The sequence below is a fragment of the Buteo buteo genome, chromosome 4 (genome assembly GCF_964188355.1).
Source record: "Buteo buteo chromosome 4, bButBut1.hap1.1, whole genome shotgun sequence".
In the NCBI taxonomy this organism is placed as follows: Eukaryota; Metazoa; Chordata; class Aves; order Accipitriformes; family Accipitridae; genus Buteo; species Buteo buteo.
Genome location: NC_134174.1, coordinates 46,487,719 through 46,506,498, shown reverse-complemented (window position 1 = coordinate 46,506,498; position 18,780 = coordinate 46,487,719). Strand labels below are relative to the sequence as shown.

Below are 18,780 nucleotides of genomic sequence, written 5' to 3'. Positions count from 1 at the left end.
GTAAAGATGGCGACTTTTTATTTTTCTTGATCCGCTACTACAGACTAGCATGAGAAAGATTGTGTTTGTAGGTAGTGTCAAAATACAAAAAACTCACATCTCCCAGTTTAAGGCAAGTGCCCAGGCTATGAATCACATCCTCAGCCAGATCAGAGTGGTCTGAGTCCCAAACCAAGCCAATGGTGATGATCTGTGGAGAGTTCATCAGCACACGACGAATACGGATCTTTTCCCCACAGTTACTCTGAGGATTTAAATAAAACAAAACATTGAATATAATCCTTCTCTTATTATGTTAGGGCAAGACACTAACAAGTATAAGTTTCAAAAGTACAGCTTCCAAAGAGGTGGTGGTGAAACACAGCAGATGTAATATGCTCAGTGTCAAGATATGAACTGCTTATGTCACAGATGAGGAGTGTTATCAAGACTATTTGGTATTCACAAGCTTTAAAGTGAACATTGCTGATTCTTCTTCATACTACTAATGATTAAAAGGTATAGTGCAAAAGCAGGCTTGCTTAAAAAAAGATAAGCAAGCATACATGAAAGATCCCAGAAACATTCTTAGGAATTGGAGGGAAAGCTCACTTTCTTTTGATCAGAATCTCAGATTAAAAATTATATTTACAGAGACTGGTGCTTTACATGAGCTTCAAGGTGCTGCTTTGCTGTTAAAATTGGGTGGTTGTTCTACAAGGTACCTCAAGCATCTCATCTTAGACAGGATAGTTAGGTCAATATTCATATAGATATGAGAGCAGCAGCTGGAAGATCATGAGAATAAGAGGTGCTTTACTAACCCATAGCAGTTCTTCACCTCTTATTTCCTGTTTCCCTTCCTCCTCCAGTGCTTATTGACTGGCCAGTCTCCCCTCACTCTCTAGCCAGAGTACTTCTCAGAGATAAGCTTGCTTGTGAAGCTAAGACATTTCTCAGTGGTCCTTCTAATCCATCACCTTTTAGAATTGTGGGCATCATGAAAAAAGTTCACCATGTGAATTAAGAGATTATCATTGTAATTTTAGCAAACAGTGCATTATCTTTTTTTTGGGGGGGGGCGCAGCAGGCAGGACACAACACATGACAACTATGACAAAGTTCCTTTCCAACATTCACTCTCTCCCCTTGTGGCAGGTCACAAAATTACTTCTGCAAGATTCCAGAAAAAAAAACCCAAAACATTTTCATAGTGAGATAGTTTCTCATCTCTACAGAGACCAGTTTCACAAGTGGATATAATAATTTCTGACACTACAACCAGGGAAGAGATCATAAAGCCTTTCTTCCCCACAGTAACTTAGAAAATTAACCAGAATTTCAGTCCTAATTATCAATGAGAGACAAAACTGAAAAATTAAAAAAACCAGAAAGAAATGAGCTTAACAACAAGGCAGTGAGGACAGATTTTTTTTTACAGGTAGAGGACTGTAATGTTTAAATGTAGATATGAGGTTTTAATATTAAGATGACTATATTCACACATATTTTGCACGGGTCATTGAAAGTACAAGCATTCCTGTGGATTACCTCACAACAAACCTATCTTACTCTCAAATTGTTAGCTAGCTGAAGCAAAGATGACATCAGCATTTTCTGCAAGACAGGACAAATATGGCATCCTGATAAAAAGCTTCCCTTGCATGACTTTTAGGCCACCCTTAGCTAAGCCTCAACAGAAAAATTTTCCAAAAAGAAGAAAGGGGCAGCAAGTACTAGTAAGCAATTTTATCCAACCAATTATTTCACAGTTAAATAGCATTTCACCCTGACAAAGAAAGTCTTTCTATTAAACTCCCCATGCTTCGGTTATTAAATAGCTGGACTCATGAATCTTTTAAACAATACAGTATCTTCGTTTCTTTTACTCAGATAAGTGAGCCAATATTCCAAAAAAATGTTTCAATAGAGACTAAAAGTGAATGTTTCAGAGTTGTAAGTTACAGAAAGGGGGTGGGGGGGTGGATAAAATGGAAATACTTACACTGCCCCCAGGGAACAGGCACACAAGCCATTCCTGTTAGAGCCTGTATTGCTTCACAGAGGACTGGTGAGGAGTCTAACAGCAGCATTACCTGAAGCAGCAATTATGCAGCTGTTTCCTGCCCTACCTATTAATCACTATGTAAAAAAGTATGCATACTTATCTAAAGCCCTGGATCTGGACATACTCAAATTAAAAAGGCAGAACAAGATATCAAAATCTTGCTTTAGAAATCTAGCCCTTAGGATTAAAAAAGAAAAAAAAAAATTGTATTTACGTGAATTTTTTAAATTTTCCTTAACCCAACTGATACACAGACTTAATTTAGCTGAATTTTGTCAGACATTTACTGCATAGCAGAATGGAACATTTTAAACAACAGCAGCCTGTTACTATCAACTGGACATACGCAACACCAGTCATCACTCACAACTATAGCCTATACTTTCTGGTCAATATCTCCCACACTCTGAATAGCAAACCTTACTCAGAAAAACAAACCAATACTCCCTCAAATTTTCTGTGATGATTTCTGCCTTTGGCATAGCTCTTGCAGATATGCTGTGTAGCCTGTAAGCCCTTCACTGTCGGGATGTTGTCTGGCAGTGGGAAGTGGCAGTCCTTTCTCTCTTTACCTCTGACCAACATTTTGGCTGTATGCTGCAGGTACAGCAGGTTGGTCAACAGTTCAATTTATTCCAGCTGAAGGGTAGCAATGAAGTTGAATGGAAGCTTATCAAGGCAAAACAACCAATCTTGTACACATGATTACAGTAACTGGTAAAAAAAGTTCTGCTATCCGTGCCATAGCATGGTACTGCTGGAAAGATTTTACAAGAAATAAGTACTTCTTTTCCCATGCTATTATTACAGATGAAGCACACTACCCTCAACAGAAATAATCACCAGAGAAACTGGGATGAACAGTGGGAACATTGTTCTAAAATGCCTAGCTAATCAAAACCACTGTCAACAAACAGAAATCTCCTATGAAAAGATACAGCCTCCAAATTCTTTGTCATTTCCATTTCTTTAGGTAAGATCCCAGAACTTTCATCACATGATGAAAGCAGCATGATTGCAGCTTCATGTAATGCTAGTGTTGGATGCCTCACCAACTCTCAGTGAAGCTGAACAGCAAACATACGATAGGTGCTTCTAGCAGGAACACAGGCTTGAGCAGGTATCAATTGTGTGGCCATTCCCTGGGAGCAATGTAAGCATTTCCAATTTATTCTGCCTCATCAACTTTTTTGTGGTTTCTAACTCTCAGAAACATTCATTTTTAGTTTTCATCCAAACACTATGTCTATTCCTGGTCTCACTACTTGTGTCTAGTCAAAGCACCACTCAACATCAGTAGTTTTTTCCCTTCCTTCATGGAATAACTGATAGATACTGAATTAAAACCCAAAGAAAGCTCTCTTACCTACCCTTTTTATCATTATGATGAGCTAAACCTTGAAAATGCTCATGAGTTAAACGTACACATCAGTGTAATCTACTAAACGTCTTCTGTCCTGCCTGTCCCCCCCAAAAAGGAAAACTAAAGATACTAACTGGACAGTTTCGCAGGTCTCCCATAGTGCTGGCATTCTGTAGTAGCTCTCCAAACATATCTGGAGTGGGTTTCTCTCGTCTCTCCAGCATACAAATAGCTTGATTGCTTATCATAGAGAAAGCATGGAAAACAAAAAGTTTAATAATAAAATAAAAACACAAACCCACATGAAGTATAAATTGCACTTAAATTTTATGAAAAGTTAAGAACCTTAAAATACACAACACTTTTTACATTTAATATTGGTAGTACAGAAAAATCACATAATTATTAAGTGTGAATTACTATACCTTCCATAATAATACTGCATAAAGAAAACAAGTTTTCTACTTTGGCTTAAAATTTACATCTTGAAAGCAAGCTTTAGCATTTTGATAAATACTTCAGTTCAAAATGAAATATGTGCTTCAAAATGCTTTCCTTCAATAACCACCTTAGTAAAGTAGCACAGTAAATCACATCCTTAATAACAAAACTATAAACAAAAAATAGCATAGTACCCAATTGATTTCACTGTCCAAGTTGAAAGAAAGGTGACAGCAAGTACCCAAGAACACTAGAGCTCAAAACATGTTCAAGCTTAAAATGGTTTAAGAGGTAAATAAGTACATTGCTGTTTACTGGTGTTTTTAAAATAATGTGTGACTTAAAATTTATTGACATATTTCATATAAAATATTTAATACCGTTTACATAATTATTTTCCTGTTTTTCTAATAAATAATATTCTGATACACAGTGTTTGCTGGTAACCTAAAAAAAAACCCTAAAGCTCGATGGAATGTCAGGTAGCAGCCACAAGGGGGAATGCTTTCCAATACTCCTGATAAAGATCTGCACGAGAAGAGCAACCAGCAGTTTTCAAGACAATTTGGGGGGGGCTCTAACTACGTCTCACATGCAGGACAAGAAACAAAGAAGTTTTCATCCCAATCAAAGTTTCAAGACAGAAGCGAATAACAGACTCCTGCCTTGATCAGATTTAAGCAGCTTTTAACTGCACAGCCACCTACTAAAGGAAGACTTCTCTCCTCTAGCATTCATTCAAACAAACTACTGCAGAGCTAGAGCCATTGCTCTGTGCACCACCTTCTTCTTTAATGAAAGGTCATGGTGACCACAGGAGTTCTCCAATAACTAGAAAAAGCAAGAGCTATATCCATCCAAGAAAGAGGATTTGAGTAACTACAGGCTGGTCAGTGTTGCTCCAGTACCTAAGGTGATGACAAAACAAATCCCCTTGGAAGTCATCTCTAGGCAGATGAAGGACAAGAAGGTGAGTCAGAGCAGCCAGCATGGATTTACCAAGGGCAAACTGTGCCTGACCTACTTGATCATCTCCTCTCATAAAATGATGGGTTCTGTTGAGGAGGCAAGAGCAGTGAATATCATTTGGTCTCTAGTAAGGTTTCCAAGTGATCTGCACCATTCTTGTGGCCAAACTGGAAGGTGTGGACTGCACAGGTAGAATACAATGGGGACAAAAACCTAGCTGGACCTTCAGGCTCACAGGATCAAAACATAACCAGCAGTTAGTTAAGAGCTGTGTTCCTCAGGAGTTAATAATAGTGGGGATGATGATATTTAACATTTTCATTAACAACCTGGATGATGAATCAGAATACACCCCCATCAAGTTTACAGATTACACCAAACTGGATGGAGCAGTCAATATATAGAAAGGGAGTGCTGCCATTCAAAAGGATCTTGACAGGTCGGAGGAATGAGCTGACAGGAATCTCATGGAATTCAATAAAGGAAAATACAAAGTCTCACACCTCAGTCAGAGCACACTCAGTGCAGCAGTACTGCATAGGAAGAGCAGTAAGAGAAGCCAAACATAAGCCAGACTCTTTGCAGAGGCAAACAGAGAAAGGACAAGAGGTAAAAGATGCAAAAATGCCAATTGGATACAAGGAAAAAAATTTCAGACTTAGTGGTTAAGCACTAGAACAGGCAGCCCAGAGGTCATGGAACTTCTGTCCTTGAATGTTTTCAAAACTCAGCTGCACAAAATCCCAAGCGGCCTGATATAGCTTTGAAGTTAGTCCTGCTTTGAACAGGATGGAGTAAATGTCCAAAGGTTCTTTGCAGCATAAATTATTTATTTTTCTTATCTTGCTTCCTAACTCACCTGCTCACATATTAAGGTCTTTCAAAACGTACATGAGTCTTTGCGACAGTTGTCAGATTCAGAATCATAAACAAGTAGACACACTGATCCATGCCTAAACTGGTATCTTCTGCTCCACTAAATCCTCATGTTCTTTATCCCAGTTATCAAAGCTCCACCAACTTTGAATATACCATGTTCTGGACATTTAATCTTGTGAAGGTAAAGATCAAACTGCAACACCAGTACAAAAAAAAAGAGAAGTTCTCTTCCCTGTAAAAATCTCAACTCACCAGAGTGAGGTTGTGGAAATATAATGTACCATCTGGATGAAAGGTAATGGGTCAGAGGTGGCACCACAGCTGGTACAAACACACTAAAGAGAAAGAAAACGTAATACATCAACATGATTAAACGAGTATTTCCACAGCAACATTTCTGCTTGTATCTTTTTTTACCATGGCAATGCATGTCTTGGGAATGAAAATTTGAAACTTGAGAACCGGTCATTTGTATAAAGCATTTATCAGTACCTCACCTGTTCAAACAATGTCATTGCAAACTTCTGATGGGAAACGCAATGGGGTGCAGTGCAAATATCTTCCTTTGTCTCATCTGCAATGTGGAAGTGAATTCGCATTAACAGGTTTTCCTAGCCAAAAAGAGAAGAAAAAGCAAAAAAAGCATTACATCATTCCAAATGTAGACAAAAGTTAAAATATAAATCACAAAAGCATGCCAGATGCAATAATGTTATAAGCATTATTTAGAGACAGAAGCCTCCTGCAAATTTTTGAAAACAAATTGCTTAGAAAACAAAGAAGTTGGCATTTCTTTGATACAAAAGAAAATGGCTACCACTTGTGATCTGAAATGCTATTTCATTTATTTTGTTTACTAGAACAGCTAAAGATTCTGCCACTGATTATTCTGTCCAATTCTCAAGCATCAGTGGATTTGACCAAATGTAACAGGCAAAGCAGCTCTGCAGTTTTAAGATCACTGGGTTGCCACTAACTTCCCATCAACACAAAGTAACCCGAATCAATTTCTGTATTCCACAAGGGCTTTGAAATATGGCAAATAAGCTACATTCTATCAAAAGGGGGAGAAGTAACAAATGAAGAGGCAGACTAAATTCCGCATGAAAGAAAAGCACTGAACATTTTCTAGATATTATTTCACACAACTCCAGTTTCCTAGGAGTTCTTGTCCTAAGATCTCTTCTCCTCCCAACGTTGCCAACATTAATCTGGGTATGCCAGAAGTCTACTGATATCTCTTCAAGCAGCACACTTTTCACTATGACTATGAGCTGCCTGGATGGTTTATAGGCCTGCAATAAGCAGAACAAGATTAATTATTAGGCGAAATAGCTCTGATGCCATACAATTTCTCTTGAACTTTAGGATCTAGGCTCTTCTGCCATTTAAATTAAATCTCTGCCTTTAGGGCTGAAAAGGTTAACTAAGTGAAAAGCTATGGAATAATCTCTGCCTTAAAGCTTAACCTCAAAAGGGAACTTGTACCCATTTTAACTGTCCTTGTGCCAGTATGGTTAACCTAACCAACCTGCTTGTGGGGACTCCCACAGCAGTATTAGATGGACTATTTAGATTAGCTTTCACAAGGAAGAAACTAAATCAGAAGTTCCCATGTTCTACTACATATAGAACTCTGTTCAAGTGCTGGACTGCATACAAAGATCTGACATAACTGTGCTCACAGGGGCTCCTGCGTAGGCAAATGTAATTTATTTCACTTTGAGGCTTTATTGGTATGAACTACTTCCATTTTAAGCGAGCTCATTAAACTATACTATTTTGCTATATTAGTATTCTACAAACACAGGATACTTTGGGTTATCATAAGCCCATTATCAGTCCACTTAGTTTAAGAGAACTACAACAGCTATATGCATTTATCCCCATTTCTATGTTTTCTTACAGTGCAAGTGTCAAATTAGGTAGGCATAGGAAATGAAAGATTTAACATATAGAAAGGACCCCACTCTGATAGGTGCTTTACCTGAGAGAAGTTTTACCTTGCAGTAGTAATTCCAGTATGTTTATACTTTGGTTAAGAATTAACATCTTTGTTCAACAACCAAGTAGGATACAAACACACCTGGGCCACCCCATGGACACCATCATTTCCAAAAAGGGGAGCAGCCCATAGGTCAGCAAGACAAAAATACCTGCTCATTAAGTTAAAGAAATTTAGGAGACTGAAGAAGGAGAAGGAGGAAATGTGGGTAAGAATAAAATCTTAACATAATGGATGTCAAGGAAGAGTTTAAGTATAAAAAGAAAACAAGTGGCTAAGCTTAGGGATGCAAGATTTGTGTAAAACACATCTCCCAACCACACTGGTGAGATAACCAGCCAAAAAAAAAAATTGTCAGATGGATTACAAATACAGCAACAGAAATATTTGGAGATGATCCATTTCACCACTGCTTACCTCAACTTACAAACATAAACAACTACGTTGGGTTGTGTTTGATTTATTTATTTATTTTTACTTTCCCTTAGCTAGAGTTTGTGAAAACATGATTTCAGAATAACTGGCAAACAAAATGTCCTTTCACCCTTTTGAGGTGATCCTTAAAACTAGAATCCTGGATCATTCTTGCAGGGCAATTTTTTTTACAGTTCATATTCAAGACACACTGGAGACTGCAAGCATTACATATTCGAAAGTAACTGTAAAAATGGATAACATTGATGTTTCCATTTCAAAATCAATAGCAATGACTCTCAAGCCAAATACTGGTTCCCCACTGGATCACTTCGAGCTTGGGGATCTTCTGTGGGCTTTTTGAGGCCACACATGCAAGGTCTGTTGGAATTTGGGGAGAGGAGGAACGAAAGGAAAAAAAAGAATTGTGTAGTTGGGGGTTGCATCTATGCCTGTCAAACCGTATTTCAATTACACTCACAAAACATTCAGCAGCATCATCCATGATGCCCAGCTGGAAGCGTTGCTCATCCTGAAATGTCTTTGCAAGAGCAGTGCGCAGGGCATCAGAAGGCAGTACCTTCTCACTGCTACATTGAAACTGGTTGAAGATACTCTAGTAAGAAAATAAAAAGATAGTTAAGTTACTGTGTTTTAAGTTACTGTATTTTCAAAACATTACTCAAGTTATCTGAAAACAAACAACAAACCTTTAACTCACTTGGATCAAGCAACACACAGGTATTTGTATTGCACAGGGACTACAAGAGAAATCCTAAAAGCTCCTCCTTTGAAATCATATCCACCTTTGTGTATTCCTTCCTTTCCTTTCACATATCCAAGGGAGAGGGAGGAGCTTAGGGGTAAATTTCCCTCAGTGTCAGTCCCCCTTGGATCTTCCCCCATATTTGATTCCTGAAGCAAATACAATGGACACCAAAAGTTCCTCACTTTTTATTCCTATTTCTCCCTCTCCAGTTCACTTTTTCACTCCCGTCTTGGTAGCTTTCTTCTTACACATACCGCCTTCTTTCCACCTTCAAGCAACTCTCTCCAAGTGTCTCAGCCCTTCAACAGCCACAACCTGCTGCTTTCACTCTTCAAGGAATTTACTTTCTAGTAAGTCCAAGAAGTGGGTAAGCATTAGATGGGTTTTGGGTCAGCATGCAGGAGGGAAAAGGCACAATATGAACAGCAGTTCCTGTGTATGGCCAGCTGTTCACTTGTTGCCATAAACTTGCATTTTCATAACTATAACTCACAGGTCATCTGGGTAATCATTTGCAAGGATGAGTAGTTCTATAAAGATGCATCATCATTTAAAATGTGGATTATATCCATGAAAGTTCATATTCCCAACTGATTAAAACCCTATTTTGTGTGTGTGTGTGTACCTGTGTGTGCACATGTGTGTGAGGTATCCAAAAGATCTTCTGAACAGTGATTTAACTTTCATTGTGCCCCTCCTACAATAACAGGAATATAATTCTGTAAGATCCTCAGTTTAAGTAAAAACTTCCAGCCCTTATTTTCACACAAGACCCTTCTGTCTCCATCACCACTCTGCTCTGCTTTCTACCTCATTTAATATCACAAGCAACCATCTTCATCAGTGTCAATCTCAAAATTCTGCTTGCCCTTTCCTATAAAACTTCCCTCACAATTTCCCTAAATATTGCAGAAAATCTCCTTTTTTTTTTTTTCTCTTGCAGTAAGAATGGATCATCTTCAATTATGCACGACTTGGCTTTTCTGCCTTCTAAACTTAGTCAAACAAGGAGAAAGCCAGCCTCAAACTGGTTTGCCAATTTGGTTTTCTTTCAAATCTACACTGAGAATCTGTAGCAATGTCAACTCATGTATCACTTTCTCCCTTAATTACAGAAAGCTTCTCTCTAGTATACTTAGGATCTATATTAACTGGAAATAAATAACTTGAATTTTTCTCTCCTTTAACTATTCTTATTTGTTTCTTATCAGGAAATGAGCAGGTAAACTGCAAGAAGGTTTGCCAAACTGTGCAATCTCGGCTGCTTTGAAGAAGCTGAAAGAGTGCACAACACAGCTGTCGCTCCACAGTCAGCAAACCCACTTCCACGCCCCTGCCATTTCTGGCTGTAGGAATGGTACAGTTTATAGCATTGACATATTATCTAATATAGGTGTATAATGCCCATCTCTCTTTACTGCTATTTTTATTTTGGTAGTCCTTTATGGTGTTCATTATGGGTAAGGGACCACTGTGATGAAGCCCATAGGTCTTCTAATATTACCTTTATTAGAGCATCAAATAATTATGACGAAAGTGGTAATGAAGAGAAGGCTGTGAGGCAGTAAGTCTCACACTTCATGAATTAAGACAATATCTCTCCTCAGTTACCTTTTATATATACACATATAAAAAAATGGGAAGAATGACAAAGTCTCTGTACTTAGCAACCTTGATTACTATTTCTGTCACTGTGATAACAGAGCAAGTTTCATATTTCTTTAGTAAATTTTCTCATTTCAGTGGACCTCAAAAAAAAAAAAGGAAAAGAAAAAAGCAGTGAAACATAATTCCATCCTGCTTCAGCATTTTACATGAAATAATTTAAGAACACTTGAAAATACTCATGACTGCTTTGGAAATGTGTTTATTCTGGCTATCATCAATCTCACTTCATAGATCTGGAAACTAGGCACTCGCCTAGCAACTGGCACACAACCTCGCTGCGGTGAACTGATGGACAGGACCCAGTTACCCTCAATGAGAGCTCTGAAATGGCTCTCCACTCTCGGTGGGGAGGAGAGAATCAATACAGGCTCCAAACTAGGTAAAAGCAGAAGCAAGCAAGCAAACCAAAACTCTCATTTTAAATTTCCAACTTTAAAGAAATAGTATACTTTACTTTTACCCGTAACATATCTGCTAGTTAACACAAAGACATCCAGTAAGGAAACAGTGATCCTGATGACAAGCAACTGTTTTTCACAAGATCCCACATTTTAAATTTTTTTGCATCACAAAATAATTACAGCCTTCACAATTAAAACCAAAAAACTTTCATTAAACAGCAGAAAACTGTGAAATCTGTTACCACAACCACAGAACAGAAAGAATTCAGTAACAACAAAGAATTCTGCAAAGAGTTCTAATATGTAAAAGATCCCAATATTGTATAGAAGAATGCATCCTAAAATTTGTAATGACACAGCACACAATGGCGTAGTCTTATTTAGATTACAAGGAAAAAAGTCTTAAAACCAGTGAGCAATTATGCATTTTAATCTAATAAAGATCAAATCTTATCATGTCATTGCATGGTACAGTTTAGAGCACATTGGAACACAGTGCTCGTAGGAAGTTCCAAGAGCACCTCAAATGGAGTCAAAAGCACATTGAACACGGGGAGGTTGGTTTTCGCTGGGTTTGGTTGGGGGTTTTGGGGTGGGGTGGGTGTCCCCTTTTCCTTATTTTTCAAGATAGGTTCTTTGCTCACCTTCAGAACAGGTCTTTCTTGTCTCTCAGCATTAGATGGACAGGTGTGGCATTTCCTGCAGTTTCATCTTTAAGTTATCTTAGTCAGATCTCTCTCCTTAATTTTAGGTCTTGCCCTTGAGTGATACTGTTAATCACTAACATATTTGTTCCATATGCAGGTCTGAAAGCCAGTTGGGTGCAGACCAAGAAAGCCCTGCTGATTCTGCCCCAGGAGTTTTCATGACACCTTTTCTCCAAGCGCTTCTAGAACTTTATAAGAACTCTATATATGAAACATTGAAAGTTTTTTCTCTTTCAAAAACTATTTCACCTGAATTTGAAGGTAGTGAAAACCCCATTAGTGTATTCACCACAGTGATGAACTCTCTCAGTGGCTGCACTCCAACACAAATAAGCATATCCCTAGCAGCAGCAACAATATGAAAAGACACTGCTAAAAGCTTCAGACACAAGGGAAGTCTCTCCTGTTTTACCAGTTTTCAGTAACTAAAATCAAGAACTAAAAAAACCCCCAAAACATATATTAGCTTAACACAAAATCTGAGCAATTACTAATATTGAATTAGCAGCAGTACTTTGATTACTACACTGATAATCTATTCTTGGCATGTTGGTAAGTCTATGAGCCAAGACAGAGAACAGCATGAGCAAGGGATTTTTCAGATAGGAAGTATGCATTCTGGTTACACTGCATTCCTAAGGCCTATATAAAAAAGAAGTCCATCTCACTCCATATCCCCTTTCCTACAAATCATCAAAGGCCTGTAAAGAGTAGCAGAGACAGCAGAATTAGGAAGGACAAGTGTTCCTTAAGAGGAATAAATTACCAAAGTCCATCTAGTTGCATCTAGTCCTCCTCCAAGTACTAAGACAAGATCAACTACAATTACACAGTTGACCTTTCAACAGCTTGCTCTCAGAGGCATCCAATTTTGGAAATTCCTTAACCATCCCAGGCAATCTACTGTAAGGCCTCACTTGACTTATAACCATTCAGAAGGCTTTTTCCTAGTTTTGTAACTGGAAGCTTCGTGTCCTTTATGCTACAGGTCTGGGCTTCTGACATACGTCAGAACACAGACTTGCAGAATTGGCGGTCTCCCAAAATTATGTCCTTCACCTTGGAAAATGTGGGGATCAACGTAAACTTTCTAAAGCTTCAAAGGAAAATGACCTAAGATTTGAGGCAAGGAACCTTTATCGTAGAACTATTGAAGTTAAAACACCTGCCTTTGTATTACAAAATGCTAAAATTCACATGCACAATCATAAAATGAGTTGTTCTTCATTTGGTTAGAGAATAAAGTTAACAATTATTCTTTGAGATAATTCATGGGATTGACATTTTAGAATTCTTTTAAATTTTAAAGATTTTGAAGCTGAAATATCTGTGAATCCCCCCATAGTTTATAAAATCTGCTCCAAATTATCTCTAACAGTGTCTGGAATCCATTTGCTCCCTAGAAAGAAGTATTCAATTTATTTGGGGTAAACTGACATCTGCAATGTGTATCTAACCACACTGATGAAACAAATCCTAGACTTGATACACATGCACATGTGACTTTTTAATCAAGCATGTACAAGCAGGCTGGCGTAAGAGTAAACCGATGACTGAAGACAACAGGCAACACCTACAGAATCAGTTCAGTGTACACACACTGTAAATTTGAGTTCTGTCCTTGGCAGCTTTCTAAGAAGTAATTATTCTCTTCCAGCATTGTACAGAAGTTCCTTCTGGATGGGGATTGCTGCAGCTCTAGTGGTATGGTATTTCTTTCACAGAACATAACATGTTCCCTCCCAAATGCTTTAGTATTCCCTACATTAATAGTTTCTGCCTTTTAGCAAAAGCTACAAATATTAACACAGCCAGTGCTCATCCTTCTCTCGCTGCTCAACATATCAATATTATTCTTGCTGTCAGTCAGTTGTGACAGGTTTTTGTTTTGGTTTGTTTTTTTTAACTTTCTCTCCATTCCAATAGCATGCCCTTCTTACTCCATTCCATTCCCTGGACTTTTTTTTTCTTGTCTACAGTATGTAATCTCTCATCCAGAACGTCACGCTCTTCTCCTGATGCAGCCTCTTACTCAGTACAACAGCCTATTTCAATAAAAATTCTGGCTGCTAAAATCACTTTTCTCCCATCCAGCCACATCAGCCTCCACCCACACTATTTCCACTAGCTCATATTTCATCCCCACATTTCCTCCTTTTACATTTACCTTCAAGGGTGCAAATAATTCTAACTCTAATTGGTTTTGTGTCTTTGGATCTCTTTCCAAACCTCCAAGTCCGATAACAATCAACTTAGATTTCCATTATTCCTTTCTTTCATTTTCACTTGCACTGTGCCCTAAACATTAGCATAAGGTCCCCTATATGGACTGTATGGTCAGGCACCCCTGGCTACTACCAAAATCAAATAAAAATATACTTTCCAAGAGTTTTGGTTAGGAGGGTGTCAGGAAAAGAAACCCAAATCACAGAGTGTCCACATCAACTAGGTGACAATTCATTAACTGCTTGATCAAGATCAAAAGAGGCAGTCATTACTTGAAAGTTTCAATTACCAGTTTATTAGCTCAGGAAACTGTACTTGCTGCTAGTTTATTTGTCAGACAGTTAACTGCAAATGTCAACTGAAAAAAAAAGTTTAAACAATAAAAGTAATTATTTTATACATTTTTACTACTGTTTTACCCTGAAATACCTTCATAATTTGGAAAAAAGCACAAAACAAGAGGATGAAATCTTTGCAACCAACTTATTACTGTCTCAACCATATAATGAACCTTTCATAACAAATCCCTCCATTTCAATCAAGTGGCTAATCAAAACCACAAACTATAGCCATTCCACTCCTTTAAAGCACTCTAATACCCTATCGTTCTCAGTTTTCACCTTAGAAAACAGCATCATTTCTACACAGAAAATTCACATTCTTCCTGCTTTTGTTGCACATGACTAAATTACAGAAAAGACCAGCCCTACTGGAATTTATCAATCAACAGAGCATTCTTCTTTGCGAACTACAAAAAACACTCTGTCCTATATCCTGGCACTATGGAGATCCCAGCACAATCCCTGGAAGGAGAACAAACTCTCTGTGGCATGCTCAGTACAGTGGACGGATTTCCCCCTTCCTGCCCTCTTCCAGCTGTGATAAACAAACATGAAAGCAAAGTCATGCTCTAGAAAAAAGAAAATAAAACAGAACACAGTAGACTTCAACATTAATAATAAATCAAAAAGCTGTTCCAGTGTTACAGCAGGCAAACCACATCATGGTAAGGCCAGCTTGTGTACTGAAAAAAACACTTAAATAATGCCACATCTTGAGGAACAGTGTTTGGGATTCCAGCACAGAGTCTGCAGCGCTCTTGTCTTTTTATAGCTGTTGATGCAAGGTTCCTTCAAAATAACCAATGAATGTATGTCTGGAATGATTTCAAGGTTCATTTTGTAGCCACATAAACATAGCCAGGTAGCATGGCAAGTTTTAAAATCACTTCCAAGATTTGTGCAATGGATGTCTTCAATGTGGTACAAAAAAAAAAAGTGATTTGGTATCAGGTATGACATTACTGTCCTGTGATCCCTCATTTTATAATAAGTAATTTAAAATTACAAATAATATTTATAGACCTAGCTGAGCATTTACAGTAAATACTGTGCATGACATCAGAATCCCTAGAAACAGTTGCAGGCAGCAAGCCAAGAAAGTGTGGAAAAAATACAACTTCTTTGGTGTTATTCAAAGGCTAAATTTAGCTTAGTGAAGACTATCTTCCTCTAAAGTAAATGGGAAGAGAATGTCACCTTTAGAGCAACTGTTCGAAGTAGGGGAAGAGGGTGAACCCTCTCTGCGCAACACAGGAGGTATTAGGTATCCTGTGAAGGGAACCTGGAGTGGAGGGGGACACACAACGTAGACTCTTCCCTCCAAGTATTGCCCCTTTCCCAGGCCAGGCTGGAATCTGAACATGCCAGCATGCTTTGGAGAAGAGTAAACATGTCCTGCCTCCACCTTGCTTGGTCTGGACAGGTATTTCGGGCAGATCCACCTGACAGCATGCAAGGCTAATTACCTCTCCCCAGACCCTAATGGGAGATTTTCGCATGGTATAGAGCTCCAAATTCTTGTGTTCCCACCGGATCCAGCCATATCTTCTCCCTCATCTTAGCAAAGCCTAAGGCAAGATTCAAGAGAAAGAAGATGTCAAAGACCTGGAGGCTAAGCTGGCATTACCCTGGCAGGATAACAGTTAAAGACTTCCAGAGCAGATAGGAGGGCTGGGGCAGGGAATGATGAGCATGGAAGGGAAGGGATGAACCTGCTACACTGGGACACAAAATGTTCTTGGTGATGCTTGCAGTAGTAGATTAATATTAAGCACATTATCCCATTTGGCTTATACAAGTTTACACACAGTATGTGCCAGACAGTCAGACTTTCATAGGAGGGGGGGGGGAAAAAAAAAAAAAAAAAAAAAGAGCAGTTTGAGAACACTGATCCAGAGGGCAGCAGAGAACAAGTAAATACTTTAAACAGCCTTTTTCCCCCCCCCCCCCCTACTGCCTGCTTAAGGAGTTTATGAAGATGAATATGACCATCTCCACTGTTTGGGCCTATCCCTTGTGGATAACTTTATCATTTAGTATCCCTACTGTTCAGTTGCATGCAAGCAAGACAACCTATGTTTCTGGTGTTTGGGTTTTTTTCGGGGGTGAGGGGAGGTTTGCATCCCCAACTTCACTTAAGAGTTAAGTGACATCCTTTATTACTCATCTTTATAATATTATTTGACTTGATAACAACATAAAAATGGTGGAAATTTTTCAAACATTTATGTACACACATCAACATTTTTACACAAGTTAATAAAGGTTGAAACTTGTCATGATTTCACCCTGAGAAAAACATAAAAACGTGAATTGCTTTATCCACATAAAGGAACCAGGAGTAAAGCAGTTCTATAACTTCTAACAGACAGATTTCTACATATTTTTTTCTCTTGTATAGTTTTATAATAGATGTCAGTAAACTTTCTGAAGGTTCTGGAATAGGCTTGGGCAGAACACACTGAAATTTCCCATGAAGAACAAACTGTAGAGAGAAAACACTAACATTTTGGTTTGGATTAAAGACAGTTGGAATTAATTTATTTACTTTGTCAAGTATTGGTTACTGCCCATATTCAGAAATACTTGTCCAGATAATTTTTCACTTGTTCACACATTTCTTCAGAGTTTTTCTTTGTACATTGAGTTTTGTGAGCTATAGGAATTCTGCACACAACCAGATGCAAGTTTTCTAAAATGTACAAAAGTACTAGAAGATTTGGTGCAACGTTATAGCTTTGTTGGAAACTAAGGGTTGTAACAGCTTCTGGCTAAGCATGGCATTGGTAAGAACTTCAGATAGGAAACAAACCAAAAAAATCCTTACAGATATCTGGGAGCAAGAAGAAAGCGCAGCAATTTTTTTTAAAAGCTGCTTAATTTAAAAAATAAGCATATGGCTGCAGGCATACAATTTGTGAATTCTGCCACTCTACTTGTCACTTCCAAGTTTATAATAGCATACTGCACACTTCAGCAAGACATCAAAAGCAAGGATTTTATCAACAAAACTAAAGACTCTTCAACCCAATGTCTGCTTTTAATACATATATTCCAGATATCCAGTCATCTTCCAGTCTTACTGTAGTGCTTTCCCCTCTCATACTGGTACTGCTAATCCAGGGGTATCTTTGGCCAGAGTTCATCTTTCAATAACAGTTCCACAAAGGTTCATCCTCTCCTTTTTCCTATAGCATCATTTCCCCTCCCCCCCTCTTTTTCAGTACTCTTATTCAGAAGAAGACTTAACTATTATCTTGTCATGGTTTAACCCCAGCCAGCAACTAAGCACCACGCAGCCGCTCACTCACTCCCCCCCATCCAGTGGGATGGGGGAGAAAATCAGGAAAACAAGTAGAACTCGTGGGTTGAGATAAGAATGGTCTGATAGAACAGAAAAGAAGAAACTAATAATGATAATAACAACACTAATAAAATTACAACAGTAGTAATAAAAGGATTGAAATGTACAAATGATGTGCAGGGCAATTGCTCACCACCTGTCAACCGACACCCAGCTAGTCCCCAAGCGGCGATTCCCTGCCCCCACTTCCCAGTTCCTATACTGGATGGGACATCACATGGTATGGAATACACCGTTGGCCAGTTTGGGTCAGGTGCCCTGGCTGGGCATGAGAAGCTGAAAAATCCTTGACTATAGTCTAAACACTACTGAGCAACAACTGAAAACATCAGTTTTATCAACATTCTTCACATACTGAACTCAAAACATAGCACTGTACCAGCTACTAGGAAGACAGTTAACTCTATCCCAGCTGAAACCAGGACATATCTTTATACTAAAACCTCTCAACTCTGCCTCAGAGTCCAGTCCACTTTCATTCAAATGGCAGAACCTGTCTCATCTCCTGGTATTTCCTTGTCTTATCTTGCTGTTAGGTTAAACACCGAAACAGCAAAAGCTTACATTCATGATAATTTCCTAAATCCTCTTCTTTCTGTTCTCATCTCAGCTACCAAAGAATGCCAACAATCACTTGGCAATACTCAAGGGCATGATCCAAGAATTAGCTTCAAATTATTTATCCCACTGAACTTAATGAACCCAAACCAGATCACACCTAAGTCTTGCCACTTTCTTATAAGGAAGGGGATATATTTAATACTCCTCCATCTTTTCTTTGTCTGGATAGCTGTATTTCTCACTTCGAATGTGCTATCTTGCTCCTAACCCACTGTTACATCCTCTTCTGATGATACTGCTGTAAATACCATCCTGTCTTATCATTCCAACAGATATGTCTTGAGACAAATTTCCCTTCAGAAGAAAATTACTTATCTTCTTTCATGCCTTAGTCTCCCCTTTGCTGTTCTTTTGCAAGGGAAAACGCCTCAACAACAGTCCAAAAACTCACTAGATAACTCATTTCAAGCCTGTCTCTACCAGAGCACCTCTAAAGTCACTTCACAATAGCAAGACGGCTGTTAGACTATAAATATTGCCTGTGAGCTTCAGATTATCTTAATTTAAACCTTGCACTCTCTATTTTGCCATATTTGTAAGACATACTGTCTGTCCTTTTCATTAC

The 18,780-nt window shown here is 38.4% G+C and overlaps 1 protein-coding gene across 13 annotated transcripts in view; it reads right to left on the bottom strand.

Moving 5' to 3' along the window:
• Window positions 1-18,780, bottom strand: part of USP54 (ubiquitin specific peptidase 54) — a 115,828-nt gene that overhangs the window by 41,260 nt on the left and 55,788 nt on the right. For all 13 annotated transcript variants that reach the window (XM_075025800.1, XM_075025801.1, XM_075025788.1 and 10 more), the window contains 5 exons: window positions 8,600-8,734; window positions 6,197-6,310; window positions 5,952-6,034; window positions 3,545-3,650; window positions 98-244 (listed from right to left, as the gene is read on the bottom strand). In XM_075025800.1, the coding sequence (XP_074881901.1) occupies window positions 98-244; window positions 3,545-3,650; window positions 5,952-6,034; window positions 6,197-6,310; window positions 8,600-8,734 (585 nt within the window). The remainder of the gene's footprint in view (window positions 1-97; window positions 245-3,544; window positions 3,651-5,951; window positions 6,035-6,196; window positions 6,311-8,599; window positions 8,735-18,780) is intronic.